General features: G+C 33.3%; 1 protein-coding gene across 1 annotated transcript in view; it reads left to right on the top strand.

Moving 5' to 3' along the window:
* Nucleotides 1-23,932, top strand: part of MEF2A (myocyte enhancer factor 2A) — a 193,744-nt gene that overhangs the window by 136,246 nt on the left and 33,566 nt on the right. The window contains 3 exon segments of the mRNA XM_074295037.1: nucleotides 4,299-4,430; nucleotides 6,891-7,110; nucleotides 8,560-8,619. Of these exon segments, the coding sequence (XP_074151138.1) occupies nucleotides 4,299-4,430; nucleotides 6,891-7,110; nucleotides 8,560-8,619 (412 nt within the window).

Here is a 23,932-nt window from a genome sequence, read left to right as displayed (position 1 = left end):
CACCTAACTTCTCTAGGACTTAGTTTCCTCAGTTATAAAATGATGGAGTTGAAAGTTGACCTTCCAGTTCCCACCTACTTCTAAAGTTATGACTTTGAGATATGTGTGTGTGTGTATACACATATATATATACACACATATATAATATATATTATAATAATCATATTTACTTAATGGCAAATACATCAGAATCACTGCTATAATAATACCTAGTTTTTATTATTTAAAATAAACTTAAATTTTTTTCTTGAATTTATCAGTTTTCTATTGTCCCAAGAGTTAACACTTTTTTTTGTTTACTCAACTAATAAAGTGGCTAGAATAATAATGTGTTTTTATAAATAAAAGAGGTATATTCTCTAACTTATTTGAAAGTCAGTTTTTCTTTTATTAGCCATAATAATACATAAATTACTTATATTGTCCAAAGACTTATGTCTCAGTAAGAGGAAAAGGAAGAAATCACAAGAATAGAAAGATACAGTTGGATTTGGAGCATCAGAATATCATATTTAAGTCTTACTAACTCTGTGAATTTTGGTAAGTGAATTTTTCTCTGTGGCTAGCAGTTTCTTTGTAAAATTAGAAGTTTAGAGTAGCTGCTTTTAAATGGATTCTCAGAAATGGGAAGTTTAACTATAGACATTTAAATTTTTTGTATGAAAAATAAAAAACTCTCTTTGATAGTGCTTGAGTAACCATTAGGAAATTTTTTAAAAATGTCAAAATGTTTTTATTGTTCAATGAGACATTGAATTACATTGACTTTTAAGACTTTAGAAACAAAGTTATAGATGACAACATTCAAGTATCTATACATTGTGATACCTTATTAACAAAAATGTTTAAAATTATTTTCAATTTGACTTTGATTAGTCATTTAATTGCTCATCAAAGTATATTCAGCAATTTGTAATATGTGTTTTGTAATAGTTACAATTAAGAAAGATTAAAGAAATAGATAATTCTAAATTGTGGAAGTCCTCAGTGTTTAAATTATTTTGACCTATTATGTGGCTTTTTCCCAACTGTTGTCAAAACTTCATGAAACATTTTAAAATATCATCTGTTAGCACAGATGGATTTTAGAAACAATATTTCCTGCATAATGAAAAACAGATCATTATTATTAGCCACAGAGAAAGCATAGGTTGATATTGGTTTGTTTTAATGGATATTTTCACCGTTAAAAATCATCTATATCCTCCATGATTATGTACATTCTCTGCCTTTGTTTTTCATTAAACAAGATCTGCTTATGCTTAACTTCCTAGCCAGTGAAAAAACTAAAGCTGTCCTGTATCCCTTGGGCCTCGCCTGGCCTTGTCAACAGATTACAGCATTCCACTTTTTACATTATGCTATTGGGTAATGATAAAGAAGACAGAAAAGGTCTTTTTATGGTAGTTGGGTTCTCAAAGCAATAGTCAGTGTTTTAGTGATAAGGAAACAAGTTGGATATCAGACAATTGGACATTAACTTGTTATCTTCAATAGTGAACCAACCTCTTAAGTTCTCTGGCAATGACGGGAATCCCATCTGCATTGAAAATTTCCAGAAACTTGAGCTGTAGATACTATAGTATTTTTCTTCCTCCTAAGTAAATGCAGAGTTAACCCTACCCATGTTAAAATAAAAATCATGTGTATTCATTGAAGAAATGCTTTAATACTACTTATTACTTATAATAGTGTAATATTATGTGTAGGATTTTTTTGTAAATTCAAAGGTACTTTCTCAATTGTTAAGATTTTTAACTTATATGATACAAGATGTAGAATTTACTTTCTTATTTTTATTTTCTTGTAATTTTTTTAGTATTCTCAAAAAGAACAATAAATATAATTCATAAATGAAGGTGAGTGAAGAAAGAGCAGCTAACGAATTTAGACTAAAATAAAAGGCAAATTTTTTTTACTGACATAAAATAGATAAATTAAAGAATGCAGTATAATTTAAGCAAATGTTTTCTCCAGATTTAGATTTTTAATAATTTAGTATTTTTATGAGAAGATATATTTTGAGATAGAATCCATATCAAATTGCTGCTGACTTTTTGTGTTTTGTTTATAGGTCTATGTAAGTTAAAAGGCTTGATTGTGTACTAGTATATTAAGTGTTAACATTTTTCTTGCTGATATCAGTATACAGAGAACTGGCAAGCAGAACTTGCTGAGAGGAGTAGAGAGGATAACTGTCTCCGACCTTCAGTGTCCTAAACAACAGGTCCTTTTATGGCAAAGACCAAATAAATGTTCACATGATTGGTTAGACCAGAAGAGCTTAGAGTAATGACAGGTGTTTAAGAAACAGGTGTAACATTTGCCATGTGCTGATTTAGTGATAACATTTTAGCTCAGTGTGTGGGATGATACATAGCATATGCCAAGTAATTTGAGAAGGAATTATGTCTATATTGATGATGACCGATGGTCTTTGAAGATTTTTATCTTACAGCTTGTGTTGTCATTATGAAATCAAATAAACAGTTCATCTTTATAGTAGAATTATTAAGTAAAGATTTACGAAATTTAGTGCTCATGTTCCTACCTCTCTCTCTCAAAAATTATCAAGGAAAGCATTATGATGATAATGTACTTAGGAGATGAATTCAACTACTTTTATAATTATAAACTGTTAAAAATTATGAGGAAAATAAATAATTTATGTAAAAGCTTACAGTTAGGTTAGCTCAAACAGAACTTTATTCAGTGATGAAACATTTTACTAGATTTTCTTGAAAAATCTTATGTATTTCTAAACATATATCCTCCCTATATTTAGGACAAGAAGTAAATTACAGAGTTATGTAAATTGTTGAACCAAGTGATTTACCAAAAAATAGACTCAACTGGATTAGAAAATCAGAGGGATCTTCTAGAAGAAGTTTTAAGAATAAAGTATGAGAAAAATCTCTACTTTTTCTCTCCCTTTAAAAAAAATTGAATAAGTTACTTAAAAATATTTTGAAGCCAGTATTTATTCCTCCATAGTGACAGTATGTCACTAGGTATACTGAGTTATGTTAAGTAAACAGGAAGTAAAATCTACTAGGTAAGCCAATAGCACTATCAAAAACTTGAAGAAGATAAGTTAAATGAGTTATAAAACAAATAGTTGTTTTGAGTAATTGTTCTATTTACAAATGTTTATTTACAAAAGTATTTTTCATCACTTAAATATGAAGTTAGTTGTATATTCATATTTTTTAATTCAGTGTCACTTTAAAAATAAAATTTTTAGAATTTAAAATTAAGAATGGGATTAATGGACTATCATGTTATTTTTTTTGTTGGAGTAGAGAAGAGGTTTGAGTATTCCATGCTATTTTCAAAGTCAAGTCATTTAATCAGTAAACATATAATGAATGCTTGCTATGTGTAAGGCACTATGCTAAGTGCACAGAGGACCAAGAAAAATAGAAATATGGCCTCAAATATCACCCTTAAATTATATTCTAATGAGAAAAACAATCTACAAATAACTATGTATATGCATATACACAACATATTTGTATATACACCGTAAATGTGTGTATATACATATATAGATATAACATGTATCTTTCAATTACTATTGTAACGCAGACACAATATAAATGGAAAATAATTGAAATAAAATAAGGAAGGAGGACAGTCTGAAAAGGTCCCACGAAATTGGTAGGATTTAAACTAAGTCTTTAGGGAAGCAGTAGAAGTCAGGAGAAAAAGGATTCCAGTTAAAAAGTAGATATAAGATACAAGAGATGAAGTATCTAGTATAGAAATACAAATAGGCTGATATAGCTTGATATTGGAGTATGTTTAGGGAAGTAAATTATAAGAAGATTGGAAAGGTAGGATAATACATCACTGAAATGGTTATTTTATTATAGAAGTGAAATGGCTTAAAAAACAATAAATTTTTTCAAAGAACCATTTTTTACATTTCCATTTTTGCTCTATAAATTCCTGTTCATCCAACTATCATGATAAGAAAGTTGATTAGGACCCATCATACAGTAGTAGTAATTACCAAAGTCATATGTGATTGTAGTGTTTATTAAAAAAGGGAGAAACTAATTTAACCACGAATATTCTTTCTACTTTATGGTAAAGTAACTTGTTTCAAGTATTCACTATGATACATTATCTTGAGTAGTCTTAATGAATTTGGTTTTTTTTTTTTTTTAATTAAAGTATATTTAAAGTCATTTCAGTGGCTCGATATAGTTCAGTTCAGTCTGTGCTCTCTTAATAAACAAAAAAACATGGAAAGTTAGTATTACTTGTGTGTGAATTCTTCAATTGTATTTCAGACATTAAGAAAGAAAGGCCTTAATGGTTGTGAGAGCCCTGATGCTGACGATTACTTTGAGCACAGTCCACTCTCGGAGGACAGATTCAGCAAACTAAATGAAGATAGTGATTTTATTTTCAAGCGAGGCCCTGTAAGTACTTTCATTTACCTTTACTTTTTATTTGTTGATCCTTTTTATTAACTTCATTATTTAGGCTCTGAACAAGAAGGAACACAGAGGGTGCGACAGCCCAGACCCTGATACTTCATATGTGCTAACTCCACATACAGAAGAAAAGTATAAAAAAATAAATGAGGAATTTGATAATATGATGCGGAATCATAAAATCGCAGTGAGTACTAAAGTATGGTTTGTGTTTTTATCTTGTGCATGAAGATGTTCACAAATATAGATTATTATTTTAGTTTTCAATGCTACATTGCAGAAGCAATAATATAAAATCATTAATTAAGGAGCAAAGATTCCCTTTTGATTTGTTAGTTCTGTGCCAGTCCAGATCAGTGGGGCACTGGAGAATAAAAAGATAAATGACAGTCTCAGCTCCTTGGAGAGACCTGTTGAAGAACAGGATAGGGACAGTTATGTTCATGGGCATTTTTTCTGTGATAGTGATTTCCAATCTTTTTTTTAAAGAAAGAAGGGACTAATTTTCATTTAATGGATTAACTTTTTAATTTAAATTTTTTCATTATTTTAAAATATTCTTTTGAACAGTACTTATCTAATATCTTAAAGTAAAAAAGACAAAACTGAAATTCTTTCCTTTTCTATTTCCTTACTGACTTCCTTCTTTTGCTTTTCTGCCCTTAAATGGAAGTGGGAAACTTCAAATCTAGTGCAGTTTTAGCTGCTTTAATAATAAATATATTTTCCTTCTGGGAGTTTTGTAAAAAATTATCTGATCTTTATATTATCATATTTTGTAGTATTTCCCTACAATTTTTTTCAATACTGTCCAGTCCTGAATCTATAATCCTATGATACTATGTTGATGTGTTTAGAGCCTTATTTTAACTTATAAGAAATAGTTTTTTTCTATTCTATTTCTATTCAAAATCTACTTCTAGATTTTGAAGAACACATTTTTATTCTTTGGATTGGCCAAATAAATGACTTCTGAGACTCCTAAATCCAAACCTATAGTCTTATGATTTTATTAAAATTATTTGTATACATGTATCCAGTAATAATGAGAAGATATTTTCTCTAGATTCATGCTTTTGGAAGAACCTTCCTTCTGCCCCAGTATTGTGATTTTATTGATATAGTTTTTCTAAGCCCAGTGGCAGTGCTTTTTCTCTAAGGTGCTTTCTATAGGCTTACTATCTAATTTCACTTAAATACACACAAAATGCATAAATAAGTATCATGAATAGCATAAATAGGTTAAACTAACACTATTGCAAGAAGATATCTCTTCATTAAAACAGCAAACAAAAACTACCTACCTCACAGGGTTGTTGTGAGGATTAGTAAATTGATGTTGAGCTTCTGTAGTTTTGCAAAAATAAAGTTTTATTTGTTATAAAATTCATTCTCCTTATTGTTCAGTTAATATAATTCTGTAGTAAATTGATTTACATTGGGTCGGTAAATTATTTGCATTCTGTCATCTTTCTTCTGGATTGACAATGATTTGCTGATAAGAAAAAACAAAGTAGTTTCTTCTCAAAATTGAGGTATAGGTAACTCTTACTTTGTAATAATTTAAAAGAATTTTTATAGGATCTTTAGGGATAAAATTAATGAAATAAAGAGAAAAGACCTTTTAAATATCTCTCACAGACCAATGATTGATATGAGTAAATACGAGATGTTTTAGAAGACACCATTTATGTATTGTACATGAATTTTCATAGTCATTTTCTTTAAAAAACTTTCTCCAAACAAATTTCTTTGTACAAATATATTTATTTTAAAGATAGATTATTAGTAAAGTGATCATTGATGATATCTGCCAGTGGTTACCTGTTTTTAAAGTATATCTTTTGTGTGTTATTTTTGTTAGGATGATATAATATTAAGTATGTAATTAATATGCTGATGTTTCGATAGATTTTTCTAAAAGAATCAAATAAATTACTAATTGGTGCTTTCTTTTTCTCATGATTGTTGAAAATAACATGCACACATTTACATTTTGTCATACTTTAAATCACTAACAAACATGACTCATGAATTAATTAATGAATTAAATTTGGAATAAAGAATTAAATCTAGGCCAACTTTTATTTTTAAGGTAATTATTAGCAAATAGTTCTTTTTCTTGTTATTTTATTTGTATTGTTACACAAAATTGCTTTTAGCCTACAGGTATTCTGGCTTCTGATTTTCAGTTGTTAATATTTGTTATAAAAATTAATATTGTAATTAATATCAAAGGTGAACTTTAAAACTTAAATTATTTGTGTATTAGGTTTTTGCAAGACTATTGAACAGGGATAATATCTATCTTCTATATTTAAAAGTTATAAATACATCGTGAAACAAACTATACTAAATATAAAGTATGCTTTTTTCATTCTAAAGCATAAGTAAAAACTAAAATGTCCATTTTTTTTTTCTTTTTTTTTCTTTTTCTACTTGCAGCCTGGTTTACCACCTCAGAATTTCTCAATGTCAGTTACGGTACCAGTTACCAATCACAATGCTTTGACCTATACTAACCCAGGAACTTCACTTGTATCCCCATCATTGGCAGCCAGTTCATCATTAACAGACACAAGCATGCTCTCTCCACCTCAGGCTACAATGCATAGAAATGTATCACCTGGAGCTCCTCAGAGACCACCAAGTACTGGCAATACAGGTAGTCTCTTTTCTTTTTCTTTTTCCATTCCTTGATATTATAATAATAAAACTGATTGACATGATGAGCCAAATCATGTTTGACCATCTTAGTGGCTCAGACTAAATTAGAATCATTGCTCTTTAGTTTTTTTCTTTTGACTTTAATTCAAGAACTATTCTTTGAGAGGTATTAATGTGTCTAGTACTATGAAGGATAAAGCATAGACTGCTTTTATTATTTCATTTATTATATTCATCATATTATATTATTATTATTGGAATGACATGACATTTACAATTAGTTAATAACAATCTAAGATAGTATTTAGTTGCATGAGAAAAAAGGAGATGGTAAGAAAGAGCTAAAAAATGAAAAGATCAGGGTGGACTTGCTAAGTCAGAAAAACAGCCCTTAATTTGAATGTATATTAGAGTAGCTGGGATTTTAAAGGACCTTACAGGTAGTTGATGTTGTTGTTCATTAGTTTCAGATCATTATGATGCCATTTTCTTTTTTAACTCATTTTATAGATGAAGAAACTGAGGCAAATAGGATTAAATGACTTGCCCAATGTCTGACACCAGCTTTGAACTCAGGAAGATGTATCTTATTGATCCTAGGCCCAGGACTCTTATCATTGCATAGATGCCCCATGTAGATAGAAAACTATTAACAAAAGTTTGACATTAGATATTTTAAAAGTTGTATTCAGGAAACAGTAATGATACCTGCTTAACTAGATAGATAGGGTCACAATGATGTTAAATTGTGTTCATTTTGGAAGAGGATTTATGCGTGGATGAACATTACTTGATTTTTCCTTATATTTCAGTTCACTCATGTTAGTCCCACTACCTAGATTAAATCTCCCTACTTCCTTCTTTTCCTCTGATCTCTCTTCTTGTCTAAATCCTGCTCGTTCATCAAAATCCAGCCTAGATTCATCTTTTCCAGTAAATGGCATGACAGATAACTTTCCTTTCTCTAAAATCTACATTTGTTTGATTAGATTATATCTAATAATTCATATGACTCTCCTTTCCCCCCAAATTAGGGATCCTTTTGAGGTTTTTTAAATCTCCCATAGCACCTAAAACAGTGTCCTGCACAAAGTAGACATTCAAAAATTGGTGATCCATTTAAGAAAATTATGGATATGCATGATGGGACCAAAATATGCAGCTTTTAAGTGGCAAGATGTAAAATATGGAATTGAACTTGTAGATGGGGAATTATTATAAGTTTTTGTACAGGACATTGATAAATTCAAAGTCTCATATTATCTGGTGTCATTTATCATGATTGTATAAGGAATTATGTCCATGGCCAAGTAAGCATATTCCCCAAAAAAGTTCATGTTGAAACATTTTGCTATTGATTCCTTACCAGAGTATGTTCTTAATGGTCAAGTGATGCTTAATACAAATAGAATGAGCTAATCTTTGTGTCTTCATTTTTAACATTTAGGTGGAATGTTGAGCACTGCAGACCTCACAGTGCCAAATGGATCTGGAAATAGTCCTGTGGGTAAGTAGGTGATATTATTCTTTGGTTCATGTAAGTAGGCATCTATTCCCATGTTTAAGACATAAGAAACTTGATCTTAGATCATTGCCTCCTGGCATTTAGAGAAGAAAAAAAAATTTAAAAATTACTAGGCTAATAGGTTCTGATTATTGTTTTTCGAAGAAAAAAAACATTCACTTGCCTCTTTAGAAACTTCTTTGCACTTATTTTCACAAATTTCTTTTTTTTTTTAATTTTGAAACTATATGTTAAAATTGTAAAAAAAAAAAAAAAAAAAAGAGGGGGGAGGGGGGAGAATATGCATTTGCTTCAAGGTATAATAACTTAAATAGAAACATCCCAAATTTTCCATCTTACATTTGACTTTATATAGGGTCTTCAACTTTATGTTTAGATTTTAGTATTTCATTTGGAGAAAATTTTAAGTGATTGCCAATAGAGCTTTTTAATTTTTTTTCATTTCTCTTTTCCCTTTAAGCTTCTTGTGTACTGTTTTTTATTTCCATCTACTTAAGATGCCTTGACTTTGATTCTGTTATTCACATCTTTTGGGTCATTCTTTTTAGTGATTTTTCTTTAATTTTATATAGAAGCAGCAGGGGAAAAAATGCTGAACTTTTAGTTAAAAAAATCCAAGTTTAGATTCTGATTAAGGAGCCTTCTGACATGTTTCACTGTGGACTTAAGCTTTTAATCTCTGACCCTAGGTTTCCTCATATGTAAGGTAAAGATAATGTGTGTAAATACCTACTTCACAGGGTTATTGTGAGGAAAGCCTTTTCTTAAAGTCTTAAAATTGTAGGCTTTAGATCCATAAGGATTTCCTCTGTCCCACAAATCATATTTTTTTTCTCCTTTGTTATGCTTAAATATGTTGGTGCAACCTTAGAAAGCAGTGGATTTATTATTTTTATTTTGAAATCTTATTCGTTATCCTTTTTCACAGAAGATAGTGACATATCCTATACTTCTCATGCATGAGAATTATCTTGAACTCCTTTTTCTTTCTTAGTATTAACTGACAATGATGAATTTGATTTTCTCTGATTAGAGGGCAGGATTGTTAACATCCAGCTTTCATATCTAACCAGATGCAAATCAGACAACAGGATGAGTACCTATAACCATTTTCTTGTTATTGTTTTACTTAGCTGAAATTACTGAGTTTCAAGAAGCAGCTAGTTTTGATTACAGTATTTAATTAATATAATAATTATTTAATTTCCAAAACTGGGACTGTTGTATAATGGAAATTTTAAAAGGCTGTCTTTGAGCCCCTTTACTATTCTTTTAGGGTAAAAGGGTATGGATGGGACCAATTATTTCATTATAATAAAGAGCTGACAGTTGATAAACTACCCATTCAAGTTGACACTTTTTCTGTAATTTATACTCCTCTTTAGAGAATAGCCTAGAACTTTTAGAGGTCAGTGACTTGGCCAGGGTCACATAGTCATTATGTATCAGAAGCAGGTCTTAAACCAAGCCTTGCTGGTTCCAAAATAATTTCTGATCATTCTGCTGACCTTTTCAGCCTCCTGCCTCACCCAAAAAAAGGAGTGTTAACATTTATTAAAAGCCTACTGTAAATATAACATTACACTAAGATTTGGTCTTATTAAGAACCACTTTTGTTGTTTTTTCTCCACTACAAGTGTGGTAAATAAGATACAAATATTTGTAATGAGCTTATCAATTGTTAATAGTAGCAGTACAGTAATTTTATATTATTGTAAGTGTAAATATGAAGTTTGTAAGTGTAAATATGACATTTATAAGTGTAAATATGAAGTTTCCTTACTAGATGAACAGTTTAAATGTATTAAGTCAGAGACTTTCCTTGAACATTACTCTAAGTTTTTATCCTTAATTGAAAAAAAATTATAATATGTTAGCAAAACACAGATTTTTTTTTAATTTTGTGGAAGATAATCCCTGAGTACTTTTTATTTGCAAAATGTTTGATTACAACATAAAAACATTTAGATAATTCTTACATATCAAATAGACATTTCATAGATAGCTCCAGTCTTGGTAATCTGCCAATTAAAACTCAAGCACCACTATACCTGAAATCTAAATATCATTCCCAAGTGAATAACCCTAAATAAATATAATCCTTCCTTTTTAATTGATTGCCAGTAATTAAAGGATCAGTTCTCTAACAACATATTGGTGAATTATTTTAGCCTTTAGAATACTGAGTCAATGGAATTTTTTTTTGTGTGTGGCTAAAATATTTTCAGTTGCATTTGATTTATTGACATCATCTGTGCTTTTTTATGCCAAACTGAAACATAGGTTCAGAAATTACCTAATTAATTCATACATACATTTTTTGGGGGGGGGTCCTCTCTCAATAAGACTACTGTAAGTCATAGAAAAGAGAGTTGTTGCAAATTTATGCTAAATATTTTCTTAATTTCAGCAGCAAATTCAAGAAACTTTCAGATTTATAGGAATTAGCTACAGGATTCAATTAATCTATCTGTGTGTGTGTGTGTATGCATGTGTGTCTTATCTGAATTACTTTTAAGAGCTTGTCTTCCTAAATATATATATTTTTTTATTGATATGTTGGTTAAATAATGTCATTATGAGGTGTTTCTAATGTAGCTACTCCCAAAAGTGAGGTGTGAAATTTTTGAGGTATAAAATTAATATTTCAGTTCATTAGAGAATAAAAATGCTAACTTAATACAGTGGCTTAATTTTTATATCTCTTCCTTTTTATGTGTAAATAAAATCCTTTCATTTTATTTACCTGAAAATTTGTGAATCTTCTCATCCCATTGCAGTTCTTCTGTAATATGACTTATACATTCCCAGAAAGTACCAACTTATCATGTAATTAACAACAACAGTTTATGAGGAAAATGAGGTGGGGCATAGTGCTTAAAAAATTCATAATCAAGCCCTAAGTAAATTAAAAGATGATCTTCAACTGTGGGGTCTCAGTAAATAAAGGGATTATAGTAAATTAACTTAGGTGACATTAAGAGGTGTTGAAATAGGAAAGAAAAGTAGTGATTTTGGCTCAATTGGAGGAAAGAGTTCTACTGAAGAACAGTTCTGTGGGAGGAGAGATGAGAGTTTACAAGGATCTACACAGATGTAACATTGTAAATATTGTCTGACTAGTGGCCCTTTAAATAGAATGCTGTGCCTGGAGTTAGGAGACTTGAGTTAAATATTGAGCTTAGACACTACCATGTTGATCTTGGGCAAGTCACTTTATCTCAGTTTTCTCAACTATAAAATGAAAACAACAGTACCTACATCCCAGGGTTATTGTTAGAATAAGATATGAAATTATAATGTGTTTAGTGCAATGGAGGCGTGTTCCTTTCTCAGCCTTCATTTAAATTTTTCTGGGTTTTGTTTGTTTGTTTTTTAAGAAAAATCTTTATTAAAAAGATAACTCTCAGAGAAAGTGTGGAAGAGGAATACTAGTAAAAATATACTGAAAATTTATTTTCATAAAGTTACGTATTGAATTTCTTAAAAAGTAAAAACAAGCTCTACCTCATGTAGGTGAAACAGTAGTCATTCTTTTATTGACATTTCTTAAGTTCAGAATGAGAATAAAAATGAATAGGAAAAATAGATTCATAATAACCTTGTAAATGTGATCAAATCACAACCTCTATCTGTTTTTTTTTTAATATAAAAAATAATAGAGTTAGACTTGATAACTGAGGTTTCTCTAATAGGTGCTTATAAACTTTTTTTTTTTTCCATTTCAATTACTGTAGCCAGATGTTATATCAATTGGTCCTGTTTGTTTTTTTCCATAATTCATTTTATTTGTTTGTTTGTTTGTTTGTTTGTTTGTTTGTTTTGTGTTCTTTCTCATTCTATGGGACCTTCACTCTTTATAAAAGTAGGCTTTGTTGAATTACGAAGGATATAAAAATGTATAGGTTAAACTCACATTCTGCCTATTGTGCTGAATTCCTGACCCTGAAGGGGCATAATGTATCTCTGCTTGCCAAATTAATCTGTGTCTAATTAAAGTTACTTAGACTGAGAGCATTTTTATTCTATATAAACCATCATGCTAATCTCTAAAGGAGTTTTTTAAATGCATGAGAATGATTTCTTTTAAACTTGGTATGTATACTATGTTTAAGAAATTCTAGAACTGAATTGTTTAAATGAAAATGAATTTTAAACATTTTTTTCTAAATAAAAATCTTTGAAATTTTGTAAATAAAAAAGAATTTACATGTGAATTCTTATTAAGGAATTTGACTTTTGGCCATTTTAGCAACCTTTGTGTTGGTCATTTAAAGATTTTTTTTTTTTTTAATTTAGGATAGGAAATTGCAAAGAAATCTCATTCCTAATTTTAAAATTTTAATATTCAGGTTGTGATTCAACAAAATTATTTGATACCATAGATAACTTTTAGGGTTTTCTTTCCATTTGTATTTTTAGGAATCCTGAATTTTGCAAGGAACATTTTTACTGTGCATATAAATGCTTTGGTATTTAATTTTTTTTTTTTTTTTTTTTTTACTAAAACTTGCCAAGCACAGAGTGACTCAGTTTCTGGATTTGCAATAAAAATTCAAATTTCCTCTACAAATAAAGAAAAACATACACATACACACACACGTGAACTAATCTGTTGCCAAATTCTATTTAACTAACACTGAGCAATAATCAGGTACCAATGCATTATGTGAGGTGCAAAAAGGGAATGAAAGGCTCTCACATCTGGGATTTTATAGTGTAGTCGTAGTGTACCAATGGCATAACATTAAAAAAAATAAAAGCTGGCATTTCCCAAGCTTGAAAACAAAAGACAAAAATATATCTTCTCTTCTTATAGGAGTGGCACACCATGAGTATTAAACATAAACATAAGATTATGTAAGTGTTTTTTATTTAAATTCTTTTAAAACTGTTTGGGGTAGGAAGAGTATAGGAATACATGTAGCTAATGTAAGATTTCTATAGAAAAATTTAAATAAAAATTATGCTTCAAAGTTTTGTTTTTTTTTAAACCACTTAAAACATTCTCATAATTGTTCCTCATAACCCTATACATTGGTCTAATAGTATCTTTTTTCTCATTTTACAGATAGGACAAACAAATTCATTATATGAGGTTGTGTACCAAAGGCCATTGAGGTAGTTAAAAGTCAGAGTTAGGATTAACCTTGGTCTTCTTGTTCCAAATGTCTTTCCACTAAAACAAACCTTTTAAAAGAAATATGAACCTTAAGTGAGACAGAAATAAATAAGAAAAATCACATCTGGAGGGCAAGATTCAGGGAATGTTCCACAGAGGAAAAATATTTGATCTATGCCTAAAAGGAAGAATTGGAAGAATATTCGTCAGGCAGAAATGAGGAATATTTTAGATATAAAAACTAGCCATAAACAAGGATACAAAATAGAAAAGTTAGGGAACTGATTAGTTGGACAGAAGTATAGGGTATTATGAGAAAGATTTCTGGGAAATAAGACTAAAAAAGTAGATTGGATCAGGCTGACAAAAATATGTGCTTAATTCTGTTATCAGTGAGCAGCTACTGATGCATTTTATTTGATTTTATTTTTTTGATAAAAGAAGTTTAATTATAGGGATTGGGGAGTAAGGTTAGAAATCCTGACAGGCATAAAGTTTGATTAGGGAAATAGGGGAGGGTAAAGAGAGGGTGGCAGTGGACAGAGGCTTCTTGGCATACCAAGCATGACATAGCTGACATGTTTGGAACCTCTGCAAAGAGATTTTAGTGGGACAACCCAAGTTGGCTCATCTGGTTGGGCTGGGATTTGAATAGAATTCAATGAGTTTTAGGACTGAATCCGCTGCACCTAGGTAACAAGAAAGAAACTGTCCTTCAGGAGGGATTCCTCATTGAGGCAGAGTTGAAGGAGAGTTTCTCCTTCAAGGATTTTTAGAGTTTCAGGGTCCCCTCTTCATTTCCCCTCAAGTAGTCACCTCCAAATGCATTTGGGATAAAGGGGCAAAGATCTCTTCTTCATATAACTGCTTCAAGCTGGCAATGGGTCGTAGAGATTTTAGGGGGTTCATACCAGGAGGTGAGGCATAAGGTATGGGGTCTGAAAACGACAACAGGGCATCTAAAAGGGTGTTTGTCCTGGCCAGTCGTCCCCAGTCTGACATCCCATGTTCTCTCGGCTGAAGGACAGTTGAAAATTCAAAGTTTGAAGCCTAGAGAAAACAGATCTTAGGAGCAGATTAAAAGTGGAGTGTCCTCCAGGGTGGAAATGAGGACCTTTAGGAATGGGGCCATTTTGCAGGAAATGCATCAGGTCCCTTCTGTGGACTGCCTTTAAGAATTCTGATTGCCCATCTAACAATACTGAATGCCAAAGAAAAGTAAGAGAAAATGCTAGAAGCAAAAAGAACTTTTTTTAAGTAGCCTAGAATTTAGCCCTTTCACTCCAATTTCCAGGAGAGTTAATTTTTTCTGGGGTAGAGTTAGGATGGTAGGGATTACTTAGGCCTTGATACCTATTAGGTTTTATAAGCCACTAATGTCCATTGGCTTTTTAAAAAAAAAATGCTCTGAATCTGTGGGGTTAAGGGCTATCCCAGAGTTACGATTAATAGGCTTTTGATTAAAAACAGCCACTGATCTTTTTGTGAGGCAGGGTCTAGGAATGGGCTTGTCCCTGCTTGTCAGGGCTGCAGATCCAGATAAGAATGCAGTTTAAGCTTTTAGAAATCTCTTCACTGTGCTGCTTTAAAAAAAAAAAAAAAAATAGAGAGTTGGTCCCTCAATCTCACCAGAAAAATCACCAAGATGGTTTAGGCAAAGAAACTTTGGTTTTTGTCAGTTTCCAGGAGCTTTAGGCCATAAGCGTCCTTATGGAAAAACTGCTGAGTGTAGAAGCTCCGGACAGCATTGACCATGCCCCGGGGTGTCCAGCTGTCCCACCTTGCTATAGAAAGGGTGGAGTGGTGGCTTACTAGTAAAAAAAAAAAACAAACCTCTTGAACAGTCACCAAATGGGAAATCAACCATCATAGAAAGACTTTTTAGGAAAAAAGCTTTAGTGTTCTCTATTCAATAGCTCCTCACCTGAATCTAGACAGTATCCAGAATCTATAGCCACTCATCCTTCTCTAGAGAAGGAGAGCAACAAAATGTTCCTTGAGCTGTAATGCCAGAGAAACTGAGGCCATAAAAGAGAACTGTGGTACAACAGAGCAAGGGAGAATTTGTCAGGGACTAGCTGTAGAATAGAGAACAAGTCTAGAGAGAGGTACCACAGGAATCCCCACAAGGGAATTCTGTAAGCTAGAGAAAAGGCAACAGGAAAGGCCTTTTTCCTTTAAAGGTGTTCACCAAATTGAAAGTCGTTAAGGAGTTTTCACATAGTTTCAGTCTCTCTCTTTAACTCTTCACTTCTCTGCTGCAGTCAAGGAATGAGAAGAGAAAAGAAAGAAAGAAACTATCTTCACTCCCTTTGCAATTTAATTAAATTTGCTTTGGAATTTTATTCCCCAACCATCATTCCAAAGGTCTTTCTTGAAGCTGCAACTTGGCCAGGATTGGAACCTAGAAAAGAAACCTTTAATTGTTGACAAGGGCACAGAATGCCAATCCAGAAAAATATGAGAATATGTTAGGAGCAAAAGTTCTTAGGACTGATAAAATTGAATGAAAAGTTCCCACTTGTAAAGTTGGGAGAGGGAAAAGGAGAGGGAGAGGGAGGGGGGGGGGAGAGGGAGAAGGAGAGGGAGAAAGAAAAAGAAAAAGGACATAGCCTCCTTTCCACAGCTAGGCTATTCATCTCTCCACAAGGAGCTGAGGAAATGACATTTTAAGCAAATGCCCTGAGACTAGGAAAAAAAAAAAAACCAAACAAAAAATCCGAGAGCAGTTTAGAATCCTGTCTTTGTAAAAGCCTGTGGCAGGAGGCACTGCTTCTAAGGCATTATAGATAGAAATCAGGGAAACCAAGTCCTGTTTTTTTTTTTTTTTTTTAAATTTTTATTTTATTTTATAATTATAACATTTTTTTTGACAGTACATATGCATGGGTAATTTTTTACAACATTATCCCTTGCACTTACTTCTATTCAGATTTTTTCCCTTCCTCCCCCAACCCCCTCCCCCAGATGGCAAGCAGTCTTATATATGTTAAATATATTACAGTATATTCTAGATACAATATATGTGTGTAGAACCGAATTTTTTGTTGCACAGGAAGAATTGGATTCAGAAGGTAAAAATAACAGTTTACATTCATTTCCCAGTGTTCCTTTTCTGGATGTAGCTGGTTCTGTCCATCATTAATCAATTGGAATTGGATTAGCTCTTCTCTATGTTGAAGAAATCCACTTCCATCAGCATACATCCTCGTACAGTATCATTGTTGAAGTGTATAATGATCTTCTGGTTCTGCTCGTTTCACTCAGCATCAGTTGATGTAAGTCTCTCCAAGCCTCTCTGTATTTCTCCTGTTGGTCATTTCTTATAGAACAATAATATTCCATAACATTCATATACCATAGTTTACCCAACCATTCTCCAATTGATGGACATCCATTCATCTTCCAGCTTCTAGCCACTATGAAAAGGGCTGCCACAAACATTTTGGCACATACAGGTCCCTTTCCCTTCTTTAGTAGTTCCTTGGGGTATAAGCCCAGTAGTAGTATGGCTGGGTCAAAGGGTATGCACATTTTGATAACTTTTTGGACATAATTCCAGATTGCTCTCCAGAATGGTTGGATTCTTTCACAACTCCACCAACAATGCATCAGTGTCCCAGTTTTCCCACAGCCCCTCCAACATTCATCGTTATTTGTTCCTGTCATCTTAGCCAATCTGACAGGTGTGTAATGATACCTCAGAGTTGTCTTAATTTGCATTTCTCTGATCAATAGTGATTTGGAACACTCTTTCATATGAGTGGAAATAGTTTTAATTTCATCATCTGAAATTTGTCTGTTCATATCCTTTGACCATTTATCAATTGGAGAATGGCTTGATTTCTTATAAATTAAAGTCAATTCTCTGTATATTTTGGAGATGAGGCCTTTATCAGAACCTTTAACTGTAAAAATTTTTTCCCAATTTGTTACTTCCCTTCTAATCTTGTTTGCATTAGTTTTGTTTGTGCAGAAACTTTTTAATTTGGTGTAATCAAAATGTTCTATTTTGTGATCAATAATGGTCTCTAGTTCTCCCTTGGACACAAACTCCTTCCTCCTCCACAAGTCTGAGAGGTTAAACCATCCCATGTTCCTCCAATTTATTTATGATTTCGTTCTTTATGCCTAAATCTTGGACCCATTTTGATCTAATCTTAGTATGTGGTGTTAAATGTGGGTCCATGCCTAGTTTCTGCCATACTAATTTCCAGTTTTCCCAGCAGTTTTTGTCAAATAATGAATTCTTATCCCAAAATTTGGGATCTTTGGGTTTGTCAAACACTAGATTGCTATTTTTATTCACTATCTTGCCCTGTGAACTAACCTATGCCACTGATCAACTAGTCTATTTCTTAGCCAATACCAAATGGTTTTGGTGACTGTTGCTTTATAATATAGCTTTAAATCAGGTACACTTAGACCACCTTCCTCTGACTTTTTTTTCATTAGTTCCCTTGCAATTCTCGACCTTTTATTCTTCCATATGAATTTTGTTGTTATTTTTTCTAGGTCATTAAAATAGTTTCTTGGGAGTCTGATTGGTATAGCACTAAATAAATAGATTAGTTTGGGGAGTATTGTCATCTTTATTATATTCGCTAGGCCTATCCAAGAACACTGAATGTCTTTCCAATTATTTAAATCTGACTTTATTTTTGTGGCAAGTGTTTTGTAATTTTGCTCATATAATTCCTGACTCTCCTTTGGTAGATATATTCCCAAATATTTTATACTATCGACTGTTATTTTGAATGGAATTTCTCTTTGTATCTCTTGCTGTTGGATTGTGTTGGTAATGTATAACAATGCTGAGGATTTATGTGGATTTATTTTGTATCCTGCGACTTTGCTAAAATTCTGAATTATTTCTAATAGCTTTTTAGCAGAGTATTTGGGGTTCTCTAAGTATATCATCATGTCATTTGCGAAAAGTGACAATTTGATTTCTTCATTTCCTACTCTAATTCCTTGGATCTCTTTCTCGGCTCTTATTGCCAAGGCTAGAGTTTCTAGTACTATATTGAATAGTAATGGTGATAGTGGGCAACCTTGTTTCACTCCTGATCTTACAGGGAAAGGTTCTAGTTTATCACCATTACATATGATGTTTACTGAAGGTTTTAAATATATGCTCCTTATTATTTTAAGGAATAGTCCATTTATTCCTATACTCTCAAGCGTTTTTAGTAGGAATGGATGTTGGATTTTATCAAATGCTTTTTCTGCATCTATTGAGATGATCATATGGTTTTTATTAATTTGATTATTAATATGGTCAATTATACTAATAGTTTTCCTAATATTAAACCAGCCCTGCATTCCTGGTATAAATCCCACTTGGTCATCGTGTATTATCCTGGAGATGATTTTCTGAAGTCTTTTTGCTAATATCTTATTTAAGATTTTAGCATCAATATTCATTAAGGAAATTGGTCTATAGTTTTCTTTCTCAATTTTCGATCTACCTGGTTTAGGTATCAGTACCATGTCTGTGTCATAGAAGGAATTTGGTAGGACTCCTTCAATCCCTATTTTTTCAAATAGTTTACATAGCATTGGAGTTAGTTGTTCTTTAAATGTTTGGTAGAATTCACCTGTAAATCCATCTGGTCCTGGGGACTTTTTCTTAGGAAGTTGGTTAATAGCTTGGTCTATTTCTTTTTCTGAGATGGGACTATTTAGACTACTTACTTCTTCCTCTGTTAATCTGGGCAAGCTATATTTTTGAAGGTATTCTTCCATTTCATTTAAGTTATCGAATTTATCGGCATAAAGTTGAGCAAAGTAGCTCCTAACTATTGTTCTAATTTCCTCTTCATTAGTGGTGAGTTCACCCTTTTCATTTTCAAGACTATCAATTTGCTTTTTCTCTTTCCTTTTTTTAATCAGGTTTACTAAGGGTTTGTCTATTTTGTTGGTTTTTTCATAAAGCCAACTCTTAGTTTTATTAATTAATTCAATACTTTTTTACTTTCAATTTTATTAATCTCACCTTTTATTTTTTGAATTTCAAGTTTTGTGTTTGTCTGGGGGTTTTTAATTTGTTCCTTTTCTAGCAATTTTAGTTGTAAGCCCAATTCGTTGGCCCTCTCTTTCTCTATTTTATGCAAGTAGGCCTGTAGAGATATAAAACTTCCCCTTATTACTGCTTTGGCTGTATCCCACACATTTTGGTATGATGTCTCGTTATTCTCATTTTCTTGGGTGAAGTTATTAATTATGTCTATGATTTGCTGTTTTACCCAATCATTCTTTAGTATAAGATTATTTAGTTTCCAATTATTTTTTGGTCTATTTTCCCCTGGCTTTTTATTAAATGTTATTTTGATTGCATTATGGTCTGAAAAGGATGCATTTACTATTTCTGCCTTACTGCATTTGATTTTGAGGTTTTTATGCCCTAGTATATGATCAATTTTTGTATAGGTTCCATGAACTGCTGAGAAGAAAGTATATTCCTTTCTGTCTCCATTTAGCTTTCGCCAAAGATCTATCATATCAAACTTTTCTAGTATTCTATTTACCTCTTTGACTTCTTTCTTATTTATTTTGTGGTTTGATTTATCTAATTCTGAGAGTGCAAGGTTGAGATCTCCCGCTATTATAGTTTTGCTATCTATTTCCTCTTGCAGCTCTCTTAATTTCTCTTTTAAGAATTTAGATGCTGCACCATTTGGTGCATATATGTTTAATATTGATACTGCTTCATTATTGATGCTGCCCTTTAGCAGGATATAATGCCCTTCCTTATCTCTTTTAATTAGATTGATTTTTGTTTTTGCTTGATCTGAGATGAGGATGGCTACTCCTGCTTTTTTGGTTTTGCCTAAAGCATAATAGATTCTGCTCCACCCTTTTACTTTTAGTTTGAATGTCTCACCCTGTTTCAGGTGTGTTTCCTGTAAACAACATATAGTAGGATTCTGACTTTTAATCCAGTCTGCTAACTGCTTCCTCTTTATGAGGCAGTTTGCCCCATTCACATTTATGGTTAGAAGGACCAATTCTATATTGCTTGCTATCCTATTAACCCCTGCTTATGCTTTTCCCCTTTCCTTCCCTTTTACCCTCCTATCCAGTATTAAACTGGTGAACACCACTTGCTTTTCACAGCCCTCCCTTTTTAGGATCCCTCCCCCACCTTAAAGTTCCTCCCCTTATTTTACCCCTTTTCCTCGAAATTACTGTATTCCCTTCCCCTTAGCTTACTCCTTCCCTTTCACTTTTCAGTGAAGTGGAAGAAGTTTCACCATAAATCAAATATATCTATTGATACACGCTATGTTCATCTCCCTCCTTTCTTTCTCTCAGATGTAATAGGTTTCTTTCTCTCAGATGTAATAGGTTACCTTTGCCTCTTCATGAGATGTAGTACCACCACTTTACACTTTTTTATGATATAATCTCCTTTCCACCTCTAGTTTCTAAGACAAATTGTACGTATGTTCTTTACATATTTTTTTTGACAGAAATATAGTTCTCAAGATTTCTTTTTACCTTTTTAGAAATCTCTTGAGTTCTGTATTTGAAGATCAAACATTTTATGTAGGTCTGGTTTTTTCATCAAAAATAGATGGAATTCATTTATTTCGTTAAATGTCCATCTTCTTCCCTGGAAAACGATGCTCATTCTTTCTGGGTAAGTTATTCTTGGCTGCATACCAAGTTCCTTAGCTTTTCGGAATATCATGTTCCAGGCCCTTCATTCTTTTAATGTGGACACTGCTAGATCCTGGGTTATCCTTAATGTGGATCCTCCATATCTGAATTGCTTTTTTCTAGCAGCTTCCAATATCTTTTCCTTTGTCTGATGGTTCTTGAACTTGGCCACTATATTTCTTGGCGTTTTGATTTTAGGGTCCCTTTCAGTAGGTGATTGATGAATTTTTCAATGTCTATTTTACCCTCTGTTTCCAGAATGTCTGGGCAGTTCTCTTTGATAATTTCCTCGAAAATGGTGTCCAAGCTCTTTTTTTCCTCCCATTTTTCAGGGAGTCCGATTATTCTCAAATTGTCTCTCCTGGATCTGTTTTCCAGGTGTGTTGTCTTTCTGGTAAGGTACTTGACATTCTTTTCAATTGTTTCATTTCTCTGGTTTTGCTTGACTACCTCTTGGTTTCTCCTTGAGTCATTCATTTCTACTTGTTCCAGTCTAATTTTCAATGATGTATTTTCTTCACTCACTTTTTTTATATCTCTTTGTAATTGTCCAATTGAGTTTTTATCTTCTATGGAATTTTTTTCCATTTTATCCATTTTATTTTTTAGAGAGCTGATTTCTTTTTCCAGCTCACTAATCCTGTTTTCCTTGGAGTTGTTTACCTTTTCCAGCTCACTAATCCTGTTTTCCTTGGAGTTGTTTACCTTTTCCAGCTCACTAATCTTGTTTCTCAATGATTTGATTTCTTTATCCACTCTGTCTTTGAATGCATGGGATGACTTCTCCAGGCTCTCTTGCCAAGCTTCCCTTTCCTTTTCCCATTTCTCTTCCAGCTCTCTTATGAGAGCCTTTTTGATTTCCTCTATGAGGTTCTTTTGTATTGAGGAGCAGCTTATATCCCTCCCAGGGGATACATCTGGGGACAGTCTGTTCCTAGTCTCCTCAGCATTTGAAGTCTGCTCCCTCTCCACACAGAAGCTGTCAATGGTTAGAGCCCTTTTAATTTTTTTGTTTATTTTGTCAGAGTAGGAATCAAAGAAAACAAACTGACAAGAGAAACAATTGGTCTGTTTTGCGGGGGATGGGGCTGGATGGTATTAATGGGCTTCCTCTACAGACTGGGGGTAGGGTAGCAGAGAGCCACTAACAGAACAGCAATGACTGTACTGAGTCTGCGCTCTGAGGCCCCAAAAACGCACCGAGTCAGTCCAGGTGGGGGTTGGGGGTGGCCAGGCTCTGAGAGATGCTGGCTTTCTGGGGTTTTAATCTTCACCTCCGGTCCGCTGCTCCTGGCTTGCTGCCAAGACGGAGCATCCACATTGGGGCAAAAGCCCTTTCACAGAAATGGCAGAGATCACACCCCTCCCCCTCCGGTCTGAGCTGTGTGAGCTGCCTGTCTTGCTCTGGCTGCCTGCCCTCAGTCTGCGCCCAGTCTGATTGACCCTCCCCTGAGCAAACACAGACCTTTTCTGGCGACTTTCAAGGATGTCTTCTCTTGGTGATTATTTGTGGATTTCTTTCTGGGTCAAGCATTAAGTCAGAGGCTTGTCATGAAGTAAGTTCTGAGAGAAAACGAGGAGCTCAAGCAGTTGTCTGCCTCCACGCCGCCATCTTGGCCGGAAGTCCCAAGTCCTGTTTTAAAATCTGTGGGACAAGCATGCTCCCTAAGAGGGTTGGAAACTGAGACTCCTGTAAGACCCAGGCAAAGGTTCTGGGAGGAGTGTGGCCTGCTTGTCCAGATTGCCGATAAACTTCTATTAGTTTAAAAGTTGGTGGAAAACTTTTCTGATGATTTTAGAAGATTGTCCCTAATCTTCCCACTGTACAGTACCCCAATAAGAGGACAGGATAGGAGCATTTAAATGATAGGTTACCAAGCCATATGGGAGAGGTCTGCAACAGGCTTTCCAAGTTCCTCTGGGATCCTTACTCTAATGGGGCAGGAGGAGGAAAGACCAGAGGTAGCCATCTAGAGCGAGAGAGAAAGAAATGCTTACCCGACTGTTTCCCGAATAAAGAGGGTTCCTGTCGATTCCATGATGGAACTTGAGGGAGGGGGAGCTACCAAACCCCAAACTCCTTGTCAGAGGACAGGGCATTAGGGAAGATGGCTCAATTCCTGTAGTTTCTTGGAGTAGCAGCCAAGGGTAGAGAGATGACCTTTTTCCTCGAGGCTACAGCCTGATCATTAAAAGATCCCAACAGACCAAAGAGAATGCTGGCTTTGGATCCTGGACTGGGGTGGGGGGGTTTCAGTTTTCTTAAAGAGACACTTCCTCTTATGTCTCAGAGTTCCTGCCTGAGGGCAGGGCTTTCTGGTGAGAGAAAAAGGAGTACCTTGAGATGCCAAGGAAGGTCCTTTGTCTCTGGAGAGGCTGGGCTGTGGAAGTTTGATAACCCTCCAGCAAACCCTAAGCATCTTAAGCTTTCCAGTTAGGGGATTTTTATGCTAAGAGCAATGCAGGTATTCTTTCTGGGAGAATACTGCTCCATCAGCTCAAAACTCA

The sequence above is a fragment of the Sminthopsis crassicaudata genome, chromosome 2, assembly GCF_048593235.1.
Source record: "Sminthopsis crassicaudata isolate SCR6 chromosome 2, ASM4859323v1, whole genome shotgun sequence".
NCBI classification, from domain to species: domain Eukaryota; kingdom Metazoa; phylum Chordata; class Mammalia; order Dasyuromorphia; family Dasyuridae; genus Sminthopsis; species Sminthopsis crassicaudata.
Note: the sequence above shows the minus strand (reverse complement) of the source record. Positions and strands in the feature narration are given on the sequence as shown.